The sequence below is a fragment of the Bufo bufo genome, chromosome 7 (assembly GCF_905171765.1).
Source record: "Bufo bufo chromosome 7, aBufBuf1.1, whole genome shotgun sequence".
Classification (NCBI taxonomy): domain Eukaryota; kingdom Metazoa; phylum Chordata; class Amphibia; order Anura; family Bufonidae; genus Bufo; species Bufo bufo.
The window spans coordinates 197,557,503-197,577,504 of NC_053395.1; the positions used below are offsets into that span (position 1 = coordinate 197,557,503).

Genomic DNA, 20,002 nt, shown 5'->3' on the forward strand with positions numbered 1-20,002 from the left:
ACACAGATTTTTTTTTCTAGGCAGCGCAAATTTTTTCCCTAACTACTGTACTTTTTGTACTATAGTTTCACCTTCAATTACAGTAGACTATTTTAAGAAAGCAAAAAGGTCATTTTTTATTTTTTTTTATGTGGGAGTCAAAAGATAAAAGGATGCCCAGATAATGAGCGGCGACATTAATATAAAAAAGAAAAGAAAAAAACGATGACTTGTCTGAGTGTTCAGGTCCGTAGACTGTAACTGTAAACCTAAAGCAATTAGGATCTTTACATTTCTCTACGGCTGGGAGGACAGTGCACGTAAAACATACAAATATACATCCAGGGGCCGAGGACGGCATGTTTATTTCGGGCTCGAGGAGCCATCCTTTTAATGCTTTAATTTTGCGGGCATTAAACAAGTAGTGTGAAAAACAAGCTGCATGTAAACTACCGCCACTGCGTCTGCTTCAGCCCTGCGCCGAGGCAACCTGTTATAGGAGGTGTTAATTGGCAATAGGAGTACAAGTCAGACGCATGTTCCCCATTGCCCAAGCCCAGCAAGGAGAGGTCATTAAAGTGGAAATGAATTCTTTCCTGCTGGTTTAACCCTTTGCAAGTCGAACCGCTGGCTTGGGAGCGCCGCGCGAAAAATTAACACGGGCAACGTTAAAGTATAAGAATAATCATTAAGACGGACGATATTTCTAAAGCTGGCCACTGACCTATAAGAAACCCAGTATTGTTTGTGACGTCCGACGGCCCTCGGAGTCCAATACAGACATCACCCTTATCAAAAGTTGGAAAAAAAAGCCTAAAAAAGGACTTAATTGCTACCGATAATTTTGGAACCAAATAAAATAAGTAAAATATATTATGAATTGGTTTTTAAGGCCTGAATTTTTTAAGAAAAAAAAAAGTATTATTGCTCCCTTATGATGCAATGAGAAAGTAGGTACTAAATATGCATTACCATCTATAAGCACTGTATGATCAAGAGATATCGCAAAATATTATTATTATTATTATTATTATTGATAATAATATTTAGAAAATACTGCCATTTCAGGACTTTATACTACACCCCAGCCCTGTACATCCAGCCCCTTTAAGATAAGAGATCATCAGGGGTGCATCAACTGAAACCCACACCAAAAGGCCCTTCTATTTTCCCTGCAGTGACCACTAGAGGGGAAATGTGGTATTACAAGCAGCCATTCAAACAACCAAATGGGGGTGATTAACCAAGACCAGCGTAAAATGCGCTGCCGTAAGATTCTGCGAATTTACGAGAAGGCAAATACAAAGCAGTCCGTGCACCTGGAGAGAAAAACTAATCCAACCCCTGGCTGGAGTCATTTCTCACCAACATTTATGCCTGTTTCCAGGTGTAAATGCTAGTAAGTTTGCCAGGGCCAGCCGCCGACAACCCCCAGCCCACCCACCTGCCGAACACGGCATAAGAAAGGCACTTGCAACTATTTTTTACAACTTTAAAAGCCGTAAGTCCCTTAATAAATGACTGCCAATGAGTCTGTTACATCAAGAGTCAATGCTTGTTAGCAGATAACAGCCAAGTGGGGTGTCCCTCTACAGGACCTCCATATACACTAATAGGGATAATGGACAGAAGTTGCAAAGATGAGACAATCCCTGAAAGCTTTTTAGGCACAGCCATGTCAGATGTATGATACGTCACCTGTAGCACTGAACACAGACTTATAAGACATATACACTCACCTAAAGAATTATTAGGAACACCATACTAATACGGTGTTGGACCCCCTTTTGCCTTCAGAACTGCCTTAATTCTACGTGGCATTGATTCCACAAGGTGCTGATAGCATTCTTTAGAAATGTTGGCCCATATTGATAGGATAGCATCTTGCAGTTGATGGAGATTTGAGGGATGCACATCCAGGGCACGAAGCTCCCGTTCCACCACATCCCAAAGACGCTCTATTGGGTTGAGATCTGGTGACTGTGGGGCCATTTTACTACAGTGAACTCATTGTCATGTTCAAGAAACCAATGTGAAATGATTCGAGCTTTGTGACATGGTGCATTATCCTGCTGGAAGTAGCCATCAGAGGATAGGTACATGTTCTCATTCTGTTTACGCCAAATTCGGACTCTACCATTTGAATGTCTCAACAGAAATCGAGACTCATCAAACCAGGCAACATTTTTCCAGTCTTCAACAGTCCAATTTTGGTGAGCTCGTGCAAATTGTAGCCTCTTTTTCCTATTTGTAGTGGAGATGAGTGGTACCCGGTGGGGTCTTCTGCTGTTGTAGCCCATCCGCCTCAAGGTTGTGCGTGCTGTGGCTTCACATACGCTTTGCTGCATACCTCGGTTGTAACGAGTGGTTATTTCAGTCAACGTTGCTCTTCTATCAGCTTGAATCAGTCGGCCCATTCTACTCTGACCTCTAGCATCCACAAGGCATTTTTGCCCACAGGACTGCCGCATACTGGATGTTTTTCCCTTTTCACACCATTCTTTGTAAACCCTAGAAATGGTTGTGCGTGAAAATCCCAGTAACTGAGCAGATTGTGAAATACTCAGACCGGCCCGTCTGGCACCAACAACCATGCCACGCTCAAAATTGCTTAAATCACCTTTCTTTCCCATTCTTACATTCAGTTTGGAGTTCAGGAGATTGTCTTGACCAGGAGCACCCCCCTAAATGCATTGAAGCAACTGCCATGTGATTGGTTGACTAGATAATTGCATTAATGAGAAATAGAACAGGTGTACCTAATAATTCTTTAGGTGAGTGTACTTCTATGCCCGTACCGGGGGTAAAACTCTTAGGCCCCTTTCACACGAGCGAGTATTCCACGCGGGTGCAATGCGTGATGTGAACGCATTGCACCCGCACTGAACCTAGACCCATTCATTTCAATGGGTCTGTGTACATGACCGTTGGTTTTCAGGCATCACTTGTGCGTTGCGTGAAAATCCCAGCATGTTCTATATTCTGCATTTTTCACCCAACGCTGGCCCCAAAGAAATGAATGGGGCTGCAAGCAAGTGAGGATGTGATACGTTGCCGTGGCTCAGCGGAAAAGAGAGCTAGTCCTGTTCTTGTCCGCAAACGCAGGCATTTTCTATTACGGTTGCGGCCATGGGCAGTCCACAACTTGCAGTTCCGTAAAACGCTACAGCCGTCTGAATAGGCCCTAACTGTACTAACACGCTACATGTTAACTGTACGAACGAGGTGCAGAATACTTAAGGTTGGTTCCCTCCCACCTCTATAATGCAGGAAAAGTTCTGACTATAGCTTCATGTGCTCAGCTTAGGGTTCCTTCAGCCTCTTGCACACAAACACGTGCGCCCCATAAATTGTGCACGAACACCCACCGTGAGGCAGCCGCAGCGATTTTCAGAACCATTCACTTTAACTGGATCTGCAATCCAGCCATTCCGCAAAAAGATAGAACGTCCTATCTTTTTGCAGAACGGAAGTACGGGAAGAAACCCCACGGAAGCACTCCGTAGTGCTTCCATCACGCATCTCCGTATTTGCGGACCCATTGAAGTGATTGGGTCCGCATCCGTGATGCGGAATGCACACAGAACGGTGCCCGTGTATTGCGGATCCACAAATGCGGTCTGCAAAACGGCCACGGAGCACACACTAAGCTGTAGTGCAAGGATCCAAAGGAATATGGTTGAATACAGCGAAAACGTGATCAACACATTACATAAGGGTCCAGGCTGGCACTGTATAGCGGTAACTGGAGGCAGTGAAGGCACTATGCAGAGAAGAGGTCAGCATGCATCTCCATGTATTTCAGTCTACTGGTCATTTAAACATCCATGTCTCATGTCCACTGTAGTCAAATTCAAAACGATGCGATGCAACCTTCCGAGAGCTTCATATGGACTGGATCTGTATAAGGTCACCTGCACACGTTGCAGAATACGTGCGTCTTTGCAGCGTGGATTCCTGTACGGAAAACTGCAGTGTAGTACGGTACCAGCAAAGTGTATGGGATTACACAAATCTCATGTACACTTTGCGGATTTTTTCTGTAAGGAAATGGACCCGCTTTGCGGATTTCCAAATCTGTAGCATGTCAATAATGTTTGCGGTTTTAGCTGTGGATTTCACCCTTTTCTAACGAAGGACGAGATCTGCGGCAAAACGCCACCAAAATACAGCCGTTAGAAAATGAGCATTTTGGTGCAGAAATGCACACGGATATTTTCCACTCCATTCACTATGCTTTGACTTAGAATAGTGCAATCTTCACTGTGAAGTCCTAGTTTTAGTCTCTCCTTTATATTTCCTGTTCCTTTGAATCCACTAATGGATTTGGCAGAAAAAAAAACTGCAGTGGTGTCTTTCAAAAAAAAAACCTCTGTGTGAAACCACAACATGCGACAGCAATGGACCGCCTATAGCTCCAATAGGGTGGGTTCGCACATTGGTTTTTGGTTGCGCTTTTCTGCACCGTAATTTTTTGTGGTAAGAACGACACCTCCAGATGTTAGCTGAAGGTCTATGGAAAATATAAAATGCCACACCTGCGTTATTTTTATTTATTTTTTGTTCATAAGTAGGCCTTTTTTTTGGTTTCCTGGCTACTTTTCAAACACCCCCCCCCCCCCACCCAAAGAAAAATGCAATTGCAAATTCTTGTGTTTGTAGGGCCCCTAAAAATTAAATAAAGCGGGGGATATGTTTCTGCTTAAAATTTAATAAATAAGAAGAAACCAAAACGCGCGCACACATTCATTTTGCCTCCCATAGAAATGATAGTTGTCACTGAGGGAAAAAAAAAACAAAAAGAGCACAAACCACACAAATATTCAAGTTTTATTTTTCAATTTCCTAAAAAAAAAAAAAAATCATGGATGAGGACATTTAAATATAAAAACCTTGTAAAACATTTACTGAGATTAAGAAATGGCCTTGGCCTGTGAATATTTTTGCAGCAATTAACACCCTAAATACAATCCAATGTGTGGGCAAACTGACCGGAGAAGTCACATTTTCCCTCTAAATGTGCTATTACCGCCATGTCCTAGACACAGGTGCCCGGGTTACCTCCGCACCCATGTGGCACGGCCGCCCATATGCTGCAAACACGTATTTAGTGACTGGTTGAGTTTGAGCTGGGTTTTTCCAGTTACTTTTAGACAAACAATATGGAAATCACATAAGGGAATAAAAAAAGGTGCAATTTTTTTTTTATTCCTTAATGACCTTAATGATGTCATAAACAGCTCTCCTGTGAACGGCTCTTGTCTGGTCGCAGGATAACGAGGATGATCACTGCCCGCCGCCTTCCGAAGCAGAAAGACCGTGCCAGCTCCTGACACCAATTACTGCTTCTCTTAACGATACTTCAACATAAAACCAACACGGTGGTGGGTGCGAGGTTACATTCAGCTCAGGCATGAATTGGCTGCAATTCTCTTGCTGTCTATCTTCCCGGACCCTGGATACTGATAACCTATCCTTAGGCTAGGTCATTAATATCAGACCGGTGGGGTCCAGCACCAGGAAGGGCTGCTCAGCAGCCGGCGGCAGCAAAAATAACAGAGAGGCGGAAGCAGAAAGCTTTACCACTTGAAAGGGGGCTGAGATGTAGCTTCCAGCGCCGTCCACTCTGTTATTTCCAGTGCTAGTGGCTGCCAAGAACCGCTGATCGGCGGGGGTGCCGGTGTCAGAGCCCCACCGATCCAATAATGACCTAAGAACAGGTCATCAATGCCTAGAGACTGGACAACCTCTTTAAAGGGGGCGTCTTATGGTCTTATGATGGTAACCTAGCCTATTAGAGCAAATGGCTGTGATAGAGGGTAGCCCGCTAAAAGTGGACTCCCTCTACGAGTTAGAGCTGCTGCAAACAAAAAGAGTGGGGCAGACTAGACCCGTCCATGCATTACACGGCCAGCAGGACCATCCCCGGCACGACAGACAACCTTTTTAAATAGTCATCCAATAAATGTATCTTGTGGTTTCCCTACATATAACCGATGAGTCCAATGGCGGCTCCCACATCATCAATCCAAAATGGTTTCCCATGTTCAGATGACCCCTTAAAAATAAAGTGACATGAAAGGTAATATGTAAAGGAAGGCTATGGCTCTAGGGGAATATTTAGTTGCCCAAAAGACGAGGTGAAATTGCAGCTAAGATCTCAATGGCTTTCCTATGAGAGAAAGAGTTGCAAACAACTTCAGGCAAGACTGCAACCAAAAGTCATAAAGAAGCCCCCCGACTTCTACTGAAACAATCAAGTGGGTTCTTTCTAAGCACATTACAAACAACGCTATATGCTAAGGGGACATTTAGGAAAAGTGTTGTGCAAGAATAAGGCAACCCTCCCCTCACTTAGCGGGACCTGTAAAGGGAGGCTTACTTACCTGCTCCTCCCGTCCTGCGATGCTCCCTCTCTGTAAATATCCAGTTTGAGGTCGCCTGCAGTCAATCACTGGCCGCGGTGGAGACCGCATCACCCTGCGTCAAGTGACCATGTGTCCTGACATAAGTTGATCCGGTCACTGCAACGGCCGCGACGATGTCAAACTGGATAATGTTTTCTGCGAGGGAGCCCAGCGGAGAATCGCAGGCAGGGAGGAGAAAGAGCGGGAAGCAGGTAAGTAAGCTTCCTTTTACAGGCCCGGCCAAGCAGGGGGGTTGCCAAAAACCTCCATTCTTACACAACCCCTTTAAGACTGGTGTTGCACCAGATGAGGACCCGTGTATGAATCGTGGGCTGTCCTTGCTCTAGAAATTGAAATCTATGACTACAAGAGTCAACTTTCAGGCCGATAGCCGATAATTTATACCGATATTCTGGGTATTTTTATTTTTGAGTAAAAAAAAAAAATTTCCTACACAAATCTGCTGAAAATTAATGTTTATTGTTAACGTGTATTATTATTTTATTTTTTTTGTAAATCTTTTTCATTTATACTTAATATTTTTGTGGTTTTTTTTTACTAACTTTTAGCCCCCTTAGGGACTAGAACCCTTGTCCTATTCACCCTGATAGATCTCTATCAGAGTGAATAGGATCTCGCACTCTCCCTGCTGCCCTGTGCTCTGTGCACACAGCAGCATGGAGCTGACTATGGCAGCCAGGGCTTCAATAGCGTCCTGGCTGCCATGGTAACCGATCGGAGCCCCAGGCTTACACTGCTGGGGCTCCGATCGGAGGAGCAGGGGAGAGGGGATCCTGTGGCCACTGCCACCAATGATTAGAACTGGGGGGGGGGGGGGGGGCGCACTGCGCCACCAATGTTTTTACTATTGGGATGGGGGTGGGGGGCGCACTGCGCCACCAATGACTAATACTAGGGGGCTTGAGGGGGGGGGGGGGGGGGGCGCACTGCGCCACCAATGAAGATACCTCTCTTTCACATACAGGAGGCGGGAGCTGGCTGCAGAATCACATAGCCGGCTCCCGACCTCTATGAGCGGTAGCTGCGATACGCGGCACCTAAGAGGTTAACTACCGCGGACCGCAGCTGCCGTTCATAGAGGCTGGGAGCCGGCTATGTGATTCTGCAGCCAGCTCCCGCCTCCTGTATTTGAATTAATGAAAGACTCATCTTCATTGGTGGCGCAGCGGCCACAGCCCCTCCCCTCCTCTTGTCTTCCGTCCTGTCATTGGAGGCAGCGGCAGCAGCAGCACAGGGGGAGGAGACACTGCTTCCTTCTCCCCTGTGCTGCTGAGGGAACACAGAACGCGCTGAGAGCAGCGCGTTCTGTGCTCCCCATACGTTATCGGTATATCGGCAAAATAGATGCCGATAACGTTCAAAATCCTCAATATCGGCCGATAATATCGGCCAAACCGATAATCGATCGATCCCTAGTCAGAGGTATTTACTATCCTGAATGCTGCTCCTATGACTCGGACGCGTGGTATTATAATGATTTATAAAGCGGTGTGTTCCTGATCGACCTCATCGGTAATGATTCGTACAGTCGGCATTATGTGAGCACAATTCAGTACAGTTGAGGTCGGGCAGGAACACACAGCATTATAAATAAGAACGCCACGAGCTGATGTCACAGGAGCAGCATTCAGGACGGGAAATACCCCCGACACACGGAGCGGATTTTATCGCACTGAATGCTCTCCTGTGAAATTCGCAGGCGGCTTATCCCTTTGCTAAAACGTGTGACTTTTTATTAGCTCATCATCAGTCAGCAGGGCCACGTCCATAGCTGTAATCTACGTGGACCGCCGTTTCATAAGTCTTTTTGTGGAGGCAGATATTTAAAACGTCCCCCATGAGGATGAGAACCTAGTCCCGTGCGACTGGCAGGTCTTACAGGTCGGCATATATATTATGACTGCTCTCTAGAGCTGTGGAAAGCTGTCTCTTTTCCATCCATCTCACGACAAGCCCCGTGCCTGAGAATTCACTTCCCAAGTGCTACGGTTTGAGCGCCATCCATGTTGCCCTCCCCTGGACGCATCCCAACTCTCCCATCTGATAAAATACACTCACAGATGGGAGAACATGATAGATAATTGGCAACCGCGTCAGAAAATCTAGTGGCTATTGCCATGCAAGTCTCCTACCTCGCCAAATCAAAGAGCATGACACTGAACGTTACTGCGCTCGGCTCGGATTTAAAAAGAAAGCAGCAGCCGTGCGACCAGCGACGAGCAGCGGTGAGGTTTTCAGCAAAGAAATCCGAGACCTTACACAATTTTCCGTTTATTTCTTCTGTATCATTTCCTTAGGGTTTTCAAGATCACTGTTTGCTGTCACTCGATAGGAACCTTCATTGTTACTTCCAGGGGTAAAAACCTTGCCCTTGGTCATGTGACGGACACACGGGAGCACGGCTGTACAGGCAGCGACCGACAGCCAAACAGCTGCAGTTTCATGGCAAGTGCAGGTTAAAGGGGTTATCAAAGAGTAAGAAAGACCCCCCAGAGCGGTCGAACCGAGGTGGACATTGTACTTACCTGGACCCCGCCGGTGTCTAACACTCCCAGACCAGCTCTTCCTCTCCCTGCTGCGCCGAGATCAACATCCAGCGCGTTGTAATGAGCCTAGCACCTGTATGTCCAGCACCGAATTTAAAGAGGACCCTTCCCCTCTCCTGGCATGTCTGCTTTAGTAACTACTTGCATTCCCCATAAAATAATTCTGCAGCATCTTTTCTTATAACTCGGTGTGCTGTCCCTCTATTATTCCTGCTAGATTAGTTAACAGATAAAGTGCCAACCTACTATTCTTCTTGTCAAACAGGGTCAGACTCTGGCGGAACGCACCCCCAACTGGTAACACCCAGTGGTACCTTTATTCCTAACCTTGTAGCAGCAATAATAGAGAAACATCACAACACAGAAGTCATAAGGATAAATACTCCAGAAATGTCAATTCATGTAGATTCCTATCATTTACTAAAAGAGACATGCCAGGAGAGGCGAGAGTCCCGTGGGGGCACGGCATGGAGGGGCTGATCTGATGGCATGGAGGCACTGGGGAAGGGGGACATCTTGGCAATCTGGATGGCATGTAGGGGCTGATGGCAGTGGGGGACATGGCATGGAGGGGCTGATCTGATGGCACTGGGGGAGTGGGGGACATGGCAATGGATGGCATGGGGGTCTGGCTCTGATTGCAGCAAGGGAGGGTCTGATGGTGGCATGGGGGTCTGATTGCGGGCTTGTGGCATGGGGGGACTGATTTGAGGGCAAGGCTGACTGACTTGGGAGGGGTCTCATCAAAACGCTATGTCACTGTGCAGCATTTTTTGTCCGGATCCCCATTACAGTCAATGGGCATCCAGCTATGACTGATGCAGCCAGTGGACGCTGGCAGTCTATTCCTCCACCGGAACAAACTGCTGGAGTTCACGACATAACCTTAGATACACATTCTGGCAGAAGAACAGCCTGCAGGAGTATACCGTATTGGGTATAGCCGGATACAACCAGCTATATGCTCTCAATGACTATTATGGCCATGTATCGGCATACATACTGGGCATCATCCAAAGCTCTCTCTTTTTTTTTTTTTTTGTCTGGCTAAAACCCAGCTTAAACGCTGTAACAGGGCTGGACCCCATTACAGTCAGCAGCAGCCGGCAGATAATCCAGCTATACCCGACACGGTACATTCTGGCTGTTCTTCTGACAGAATGTATATTGCAGCTGTGAAAGCAGCCTTGTGTGTGCAATTAGGTGCGATACCACTGTAAGAAATAAAAATATTGTTTTTATAAAGAAATACGTTATTTTAAGAAGGTTTTTCTTAGAGTACTCGATTAATTGTAAAAATAATCGATAGAATACTCGATTACTGCAGCCCTACTCATGACCTTACATGACTGCGACAGTGGCAAGATGATTTTTGGTTACAGGTCACCCGCTACTTTAAAGAGGACCTGTCCCCTCTCCTGACATGTGCGTTTTAGTAACTACCTGCATTCCCCATGTAATAACAATTCTGGAGCATCTATTCTCATGGCTCTATGTTGTCCCATTCCTTCGGTATTTCCACTAGAAGTTATACATGAATTGCTAGCAGCTTGCAGTCAGGGTACGGATGGGTGTTACCAGTTGGGGGTGTGTCCCTGCAGAGTCTGTCACCAGCAGCACTGATTGGACAGTCAGACACACCTTCTACTGGTAACACCCAGAAGTACCTTTACTGCAGACGGCGGGCAATTGGTAAACTTCTAGCAGGAATAATACAGGAATGGCATAACAGTCATAAGCAGAGATGCTCCAGAATTGTAATTACAAAGGGAAATGGAAGCACTTACCAAAACAGACATGTCAGAGGAGGTTAGAGGTCCTCTTTAACAGCATCGACACGTGAGCCTGCAACCTGCTTGATTTGGTCTTTCTTTTCAGCATATGCCAAAAACAACAAGTGAACTTGGTGTAAGGCTGGGTTCAGACCTGAGCGTTTTACAGCGTGGTCATATCTTTACAGATGCTTTGTGACAACCGTTCGGAACCATTACAATACAGTACCTATAAGGCTGGTGTTACACACAGGGCTTATTTGGTATTTTTGCGATTGTAATTTTTGGGTCAATGGCTTTTTTTTTAATTTTATTTTATAGGCAGCATATACAGCCATTTTTGTCCCATAGACATTCAGGCCTCTTTTACACGAGTGTGACGGATTGGCTCCGGATGCGCTCAGGGTGCGTTCAGTGAAACTCACACCATTTTGCAAGCAAGTTCAGTCAGTTTTGTCTGCGATTGCGTTCAGTTTTTTCCGCGCGGGTGTAATGCATTTTGATGCGTTTTTCACGCGCAAGATAAAAAACTGACTGCTTACAACATCTCCTAGCAACCATCCGTGAAAAACGCATCGCATCCGCCCTTGCTTCCGAATGCAATGAGTTTTTCACTGAAGTCCCATTCACTTCTATGGGGCCAGGGCTGCGTGGAAAAAGCAGAATATAGAACATGCTGCGTTTTTCAAGCAACACAGAACAGATGTGTGAAAATCACCGCTCGTGTACACAGACCCATTGAAATGAATGGGCCAGGATTCAGTGCGGGTGCTATACGTTCACGTCACGCATTGCACCCGCGCGAAAAACTCGCTCGTGTGAAAGGAGCCTTATAGTTGTTTTTTTTCCCTGCCTGAGGGTGAATGTGCTCTGTAAAGTTTTGAATGGCATTTTTTGTACCAATGTATGTTCTCCATACTTTACCCACCCAACCAAGACGGACAATTTTTAAGCTTTTATTTTGGCCAATAAAAATGCACAACTCAAACCTATGTCCCCATTTTTTCCTCAGACAATAAATGCTATATAACGCTACATGCACACAACCGTATGTGTTTTGAGGTTCAAAAATTGCGGATCCGCCCCCCCAAAAAAATTAAATAACGGATGACATCCGTATGCTTTTTTTTTTTTGCAGGTTCATTGTAACAATGCCTAAAACGGACAAGAATAGGACATGTTCTATTTTTATTTTTTTTGCGGGGCTACGGAACGGACATACGGATGCGAACAGCACGCAGTGTGCTGTCCGCATTTTTTTGCGGACCCACTGAAATGAATGGGTCCGCATCCTATCCGCAAAAAAAAAATAAACGGAACAGAAACGGAAACAAACAACGTTCGTGTGCATGTAGCCCAAATCTGCATGGTTATATCCACTGCTATTGTGTCAGTGTTCACTGAAATTCTGCCATTCTATTCACAGACCAGGAACAATAGGATGTAACCAAACTGGAATAGGTTTGCTATGGCTTTCTATAATGGCACGCCTGCCTCTCCGGCCCCCGACCATCACTCCACAGCGCTCCTATCTGCTCAGGTTGTTCTTCCACCATTACAGACAGTGAAGTACGAGAATATTCAGCGACTAGTTTATATAAAAAAAAAAAAATTTAAAAAGTGCTTTTTCAACGTAAAGACAACTGCAGACGAGGGTAAAGTGTTATTTCTTGCGCTGTGAATACGATTGACGCTACATGCTTCTTAGGGAGCAATAAATTAACATTTTGCTAGTTTCTCGGCAGAATCAATTGTATGAGGCCCATATGTCGACCTTTCAGACACATTTTCTCACATTTCAAGAAGACAGATGACAGAAGCTGGAATTAAGGAAGTTAATTATGACATCATTAAAATGCGCATTGAGAACCCCAATGGCACAAACAAGGTGAGAAACCCCTTTTGACCTTAGACAAAAGGTCGGAGGAAAATGGAGACAAATATCACAGGCGGGCACATCATCTGCCCAGCTCCCGGGCTGTGCCACCAGATGTTCTTAAAAGCAATCTTTTCATGCCAGACGAAGCATAAAAAAAAATAAAAGACTTGCTTTTTTTTTTTTAACCCCTTATCTCAAAAGTGGGCACCCAAAAACTTAACTAAAGGAAAACTCCAATAAAAGGCAGAGTATTCCACTGAATCCCTTGATTACAATCAGGAATAATTATTTCCCCTCATTGTCTTGCTAGGCAGGTGGCTAAATAGACTCGGCAGTTGCCTAGCAACAGGTAGAGCAGGGAGCTGGTGACCACACTGAAGCGTCTTACTCTTGTGGTGATGGCAGTGGTCACCCGCTAGAGCTGCCGTTTCCATCCAGATGACAGGGAGATGCAGCGGATCAGGAGGATATCCCCTTTAATGTAATTATTCTGGAAAGCATTTTCTCCTGCTGTGGTGTATAATAATAATAATGCACCAAATTTATTATGCAAAAGTTTTTCACTGGAGAATCAGAAAAAAAATGGCATAAAAAAAAAAAATGCCTCGGATGATACATTTCCTGCATGAGTTTCATGTATTCTAGGATAGTTTCTATCAACCAAATGGGCCTTTTGTTTCATTTTGGCAAGCAGGAGAGTGGACCTGTCCTCATGCTGCCCCCGCATAACCGGCGTAGTCTGAGGACAGATGTGCTTCCCTCAGAGCAGCGCTCACTGCACCGCATAGAATACAAAATGAGTATTATGAAAATAAATTTTAGGGTATTTCTAACAGTAAAAAATTTTTTTACTTGAAAGTTTAGGTACACTTTAAGTTACTACCCTATGGGATATACAGAAGGTTCTCTAGCCTATGGTCTACAGCAGGGAGGCCCAACATGCGGCCGTCAAGTGTTGCAAAACTACAACTCCCAACGTGCCCTTATAGCTGCAGGATGTCCAGGGATGATGGAGGGCTGTAGGTTGGGTATCCCTGGTCTACAGTGTTAGCTGTGTTTAGGTTCTTCTCTGGCAGAGCTAGGACCAGAGTCTGCTGCACGGCTGTCCATCTTATCAATGAGCACAAACGCTTGACTGACAGGATTCTCCCCGTACACAAGAAGGGAGAGGCTGATCAATGAAGCCGAGCCAGGTGAGCAAAATCCCCATGACTATTCTTCCCGTTGGCAACTCATATTTAGGTCTCATGCACACGGCCATACCTGTATTGTGGCCGTCAAACAACGGGTCCGCAATATACAGGGCCTGGCCATGTGCACACTGCATCAAGGATGCGAACCATTCACTTGAATGGGTCCGCAATCAGGAAGATGTTGTGTGGAATAGAGGCACAGAGCACTACAGCGTGTTTCCGTAGGAGTTCTCTCCGTGCTTCCGCACTGCAAAAAAAAAGTACAACTCGTTCTATTTTTTGGCAGTGTGGACGGATCACAGACTTATTCAAGATGAATGGGTCTGGATCCGATGCGGCAGCCGCACATATGTTGCCCGTGCATTGGGGACCGAGCAACGGCCATGTGCATGAGGCCTTAGGCCTCCTGCAGACGAAACGTGTGCGCCCTGTGGCTGTACTGCGGCCCACAAATTGCAGGCTGCAATGCACGAACACAGACTGTGGGGCAGCCGCAGAAGATCGCTGACCCATTCACTTTAAAGGGTTCGCGTTCCGGCGGTTCCGCAAAAAGATAGGACATGTTATACCTTTTTGCGGAACGGAAGTACGGGACGACACACCACGTAAGCACTCTGTAGTACTTCCGTAGGGCTCCGTTTCGTATCCCCGGATTTGAGGACCCATTAAAGTGAATGGGTCCGCATCCGTGCGGAACGGCGCCCATGTATTGCGGATCCGCAAATGCGGTCTGCTATACGGCAACGGGCACCACGCCTTATACTGTGTTTCAGTATAAGGCCTCAGGCACACAACAGTGTATGTTCTGTGGTCCGCAAACTTCGGATGCCAGCTGTGTGCATGCCACCATTTTCTTTTTTCCCCTTCTGTACAAATGTCCTATCCTTGTCCGCGAAACAGACAAGGATAGGACATGTTCCATGTTTTTTTCAGGGCCGCAGAACGGACATACGGATTTTGACACTGCATGTGTGCTGTCCACATTTTTTGTGGCCCTGTTAAAATGAACGGGTCCGCATCCGATCTGCAAAAAAAACAAACAAAAAAAAAACGGATCGGATTCGGGAAATACATATGGTCGTGTACATGGGGACAAAAACATAGCTGTAACCGGTCAGGATTTCCTGTGGCAGTTAAAATGGTTTTCTGGGAAGTAGATATTGCTGACTATATCAGATCGGAGGTGGAGCGCCACTGATCAGCTACTTCAGGCAGTTGCCCACACTAGATACTATACACTGGACAGCGGGCTCTACCATGGTGTTGTCTCCAGTGCCAGCACACTGTAGCTTAGCTCCCGGGCATCGCCACAACATAGCGGATGGAACCTTCTGCTTCCGGCTCTGTCCACTGTATTGTTTTCTGGCGCTGCACTGAAACAGCAGAATGGTGGGGGGTGAAGGGCGTCAGACCCCACTGATCTGATATTGAGAACTTATCCCTGAAGACAGGCAATCTATACCCAAGTACCAGAAAACCCCTTAAATAAACTTTTTATAAATGCTAAAATATTATGAGGGGTATTTATTAAGACCTGCGTTTTAATAACCCCATGCGCTGGAGGTGAATCCCCCGAAGTGATGAAAGGGTGCCGGCCTCTACATAACTTCGGCGCATCCACCGCCGGTCTAAATGTAAGACCGCATCCTTGCTGGCTTAAATTTAGACCATTTTCTACACCTAAATCAAGTGTAGAAAATGATAAAAGACGAGGCCGTACCCTTCCCTGTTAACGCCAGGTCTCAAAAGGGGACGGGCACAGGTCGGCAGGACCATCTCATTTATCATTTGCAATCTGTGATAGATATACGCCAGTGTTCTGCAATATATCTGATAGTAAATGACCCCCTATAGGTTTCATACTTCATTGACATTTTCCCCATCTAGGGGATCTTTTCATTTTTATTTAAGAAACAGTAAAGCATGCCCTACAGCCGTGTCTATGGAGTACTGGTAACTGTCCCCCTGGGTGTGCCCCATTTTATCAGTCTGTGCCATTATATACTACATCTAATGATTGTTTGTGTTTCTGGTATTTTTCTTGTTGTATTTCTGGTTTCTTCATGCCATTATTTCATTTTTTTTCTTTTCAATTATAGGAACAGAAAAATGAAAACAGCAGCAGTATTGGATCTGCTACATGTCGGAGCCGGACTAGAACGGGGTCTTTCAGGTTACCATCATGGGGTCTGCCACCTTACTGGACTAAATAGTGCAGAATGCCGCATCATTTTGTCTTTTTTTTTTTTTTAAGGAAATCTGCAGTCTGTTTACCAGTTTTTTTTTTAAACTAGTACTAAAGTTTTATTACACATATAGTACATCATAACCAATGCAATGGCCCATAGACACATTCTGCATCTACAGGGCTTTCTCTGTGATGTCCATGTGAAAATACCCAACAGACATGTGGCCTTTTCTGAAGAATACTGCAGCTGCCCAGACGCCGTGTGTGAATGCGGCCTTATAGTAAGCCTTCCTGTCCTGTAATTCACCAACCAGGGGTTGATGGTATTTAAAAAAGGTAGTTGACTGGTTTGTAGTAACAGCTACTGACCTGCCCCAGCCCAGGCATTCCTCCTCCGAGCCTTAGGAGTCGATCCATATTCCTATAAAATAAAAATAAGAGAAATGAAATGGCGCGCACCTTATCAGTCAGACTACATCCACCTTCAATCACTCAGTATGCCAAAAATATTGGTGGTAATTACAGCACAACATCAGCCTTTCCTGTTAATTAACGCCACATATTAATTCAAGAAGCTGTCTCCTCCACTAATTAACAGACAGTGTTTGCGGCTTTAGGTTTAGTTTCCATAAGTCAGAAAGAAAAAAAAAAAAAAAAAAAAGTTGTTTTTGATGCAATATTTTAACTGAAAAGGTAATTTTTCTCCCGATCGAGCTTCTTGAAGAAGCAGTGCCTGAACGGCTTAGTTCTGATCACCAAGTGTGTCGTTCGGAAAGAAACAAGCCACGCGCTTCCATCTTATTTAAGAGTAACATTCTCATTAGTAGAGCCTTCACTAATTAACGTTACGCTTGTCACTTTCCATCAAAACTGCACGTGAAGGCTAGCAGGAGAAAAATGAGCTCCGAAGCGCTAAAAAGAAAAAAAAAAAAAAGGTCCTTCATTTGCTTTTCTGGGTGATTAAAACTTTTAGGAGGATGTTCTAAAACTGCGTTACATGCGAATGTGAAGCGATTCCACCGGCACGCGCTGTGTGAGCGGACAATGTAAAGCCGCCATACACATTAGATAAAGGGCGACTGATTTTGGTGGAACCAGCCAACCATTAACATGTATCGGTGTCTCCCAACTTAGCAGGGAAGAAAAGGATCAGACAGCTGGGTTTCTATATGTCCAATCCTTTCGTCCTGGAGAGATAAGCCTCCATAAAAGGTGTCTGGACAGCAGGTTAACCCTCTCGCCACGTCCTGGACACATATGGATGCGCAGGCAAGTGTATGGAGGGGATGGGGAGAAAGTGTTCACCCACCCGACTGATATCTAGTGTATATGGCTGGGCTGATGGAAGATGCACCCATGGTTAGGCTCTATTCACACTTGTGCAGGGTTTTGCGGTTTGTTTGTTTTTTGTACACAAATTGCTCCGACTCCATCATCCCCAAAACCTAACCGTGACTCCACAAGTGCCAAACTGTTTGCATTATGGTGAGCAATGCCTTGTAAGCAAGTCCTATGGGGTTGCATGACATGACACTTGCTTTGTAAGGATCTGGCAGGCAGTTCCGTCGTCGGAACTGCCTGACGGATCCGGAAATCCGTATGCAAACGGATATCATTTGCAGACGTGTCATCGGGAAAAACGTATCCGGTATTTATTTTTCTCGCATTTTTAAAGGTCTGCGCTTGCGCACACCGGGAAACCGCATCCGGTTTTTCGGAACACTTGGTATGTTAATGCATTTCAATTGAAATTAATGTCGGATACGGCAATCAGGCAAATGTTCCGGAATTTTGGCCGTAGAAAATACTGCAGCATGCTGCAGTATTTTCTCCGGCCAAATACCGTAAAGGGACTGAACTGAAGACATCCTGATGCATACTGAACGGAATACTTTCCATGCATTAGGATAAAACGGAAGCATTTTTTTCCCTGGTTTTGAGCCCCTAGGACGGAACTCAATATGGGAAAAGAATAGAACGCTAGTGTGAAAGTACCGTACGCTGGGTTATAGTGAAGTGACATGAAATATTGTGCAACTTCCTCAAGCAATCTGACTGACCACTGGTGGTGAACCAAGGCCACCAAGACAGAAATGGTCCCCGGGATACACAACTACTGTTAGGCTACCATTGATTAGTAGGTTATTCTGCGCTAATAAGTATGGGTAGGGTTGTTGGCTTTTTTCCAACAAGGATGTGTTTTTCACTTCACCTATGCAATGCCAGTTCACAGCAGAGCAGTCTCTGCTTTAAAGGAGCTCTCCGAGATCCGGAACCCATGTTCAAGGGGTGGGAGATGGCGCCAAAGTTTAAAAAATATATATATATATATAAAAACTCACCTTTCATGCGTACACCGTGTCCAGTAGGGATCTCCCATTTCGGCCACTTCCAGTTCACTGGACTAGAAGGGTGACATGCCTGTCACCACTGCTGGCCAATCAATAGCGGTTCTGCACAGGTCACTGCTGAGGCCATTCACTGGCCGGCAGAGGTGATGTTCATGTAAACAGCAAACCACAATCTGGTCCTGGACATGGTGGAGATGGGTGCTGGACCGCTACTGACAGGCGAGTCTAATTTTATTTATTTTTTTACTTTGGCACCATCCCTGGTCCCCTGACTATGCCTTCCCATGTTGGAGAACCCCTTTAAAGTATAGCTCGACAATGTTTTTTTTTTATTTTTTTAACATTGTATACAGATTAATTTTCGCACATCGAGCAATCATCGGTAATATATATGACTAAATGATCAGGAACGCAATCATTCCTTCAGATACAGCAGCATGTCCTGGTCTACACAGGAACGGTTTTAACTTCTGCTTAGAAGATCTCTAATTACATACAAGTTTCTGAAGATTCTTTTGCACTCGCAGAACTCAAATTTTAGAGAAACATTTAGAGAAATACATAATTTATTACAGAAATACATTATAATCCATTATAATAGCAAGTACTAATATATACGGTATATACACACACACTCTCTATATCTATGCAGAAATACAAGATTACAAGTGAAAGCCTGAAACAGAACCACAGGAACAATGACATGTTTTGTAATTCTGCTTCTCCTTGAAGAACACATATGCTCCTGAATTGAAGGAAAAAAAAATAACTATTCGCATGGAAGTCGTCCAACATCTATGTCTACCACTACACTGGAAGAACGAAGTGCAGTCTGACATTAAGGGAAGAATGACAACAGACACAGCTACTCCCAGCTCCTCAGCCCCCATTTTCTTATGTCACAACGATGCATTGATGAGGACGATGCCGCTCTGCTAAATTTCATTCATTATTAGAAATGAGATATTTCATCACTACAGACAACTTGTGCGAGTCTGACAGGGTGAGCCACAGCTTGTTCATACATTTACTTTTTAAAATGGCACAAATTAAAATATAGTGATTATTAAAATATTTGTTATCAGTGCATTTGAGGGGAATTTATTAAGACTGGCTATGACCAACAGGTTAGACATCCGCCTGTCACCTCCGCCCCCCAATCATACGATTACAATACTGGGTAGTCATAGGGACCACCAGGTCCGACATCTTTGTCCACCTATTAGCATTCAATTGTTTAATGACTTGGCCATTCACATCCCCTTTCTAAGCAGACATATTTTCATCTTTTTTTTAAAAAAAATTTGTACATGTGGCTTTGAAAGCCATACCTTTATACCATTTGGTTATTTTAATAATTTTGCATCTTTTTCAGTGACACATGGAGTTTTAATTTTATGCCTTTTTTAATTTTAATTCTAGCAAGGCAGGCACTTGAGGCGCTTTCATAAATGTTTTACTTCTAATAAAGAACAATACAGATAGAAGGCAATATTTTCACAACACATAGCTAGAATGATAAAATAAAAATAGTAAAATAGTAAAATAGATCAATATACTACAAAATTAATTCAATCCAAGGGATAAAATGCTGCTGTCAGCAATAGCAATACTCCACTTGGTATTGTGGCCTGCAAATATAAAGAGAAGATGGCGTTTGCTGAAT

The 20,002-nt window shown here is 44.7% G+C and overlaps 1 protein-coding gene across 1 annotated transcript in view; it reads right to left on the bottom strand.

The window, feature by feature from the left end:
• The window catches only part of PSMD14 (proteasome 26S subunit, non-ATPase 14), an 86,747-nt gene that overhangs the window by 55,791 nt on the left and 10,954 nt on the right, over positions 1 to 20,002 (bottom strand). Inside the window, exon 2 of the mRNA XM_040440455.1 lies at positions 16,355 to 16,406. Within this exon, the coding sequence (XP_040296389.1) occupies positions 16,355 to 16,402 (48 nt within the window). The 5' untranslated portion in view covers positions 16,403 to 16,406. The remainder of the gene's footprint in view (positions 1 to 16,354; positions 16,407 to 20,002) is intronic.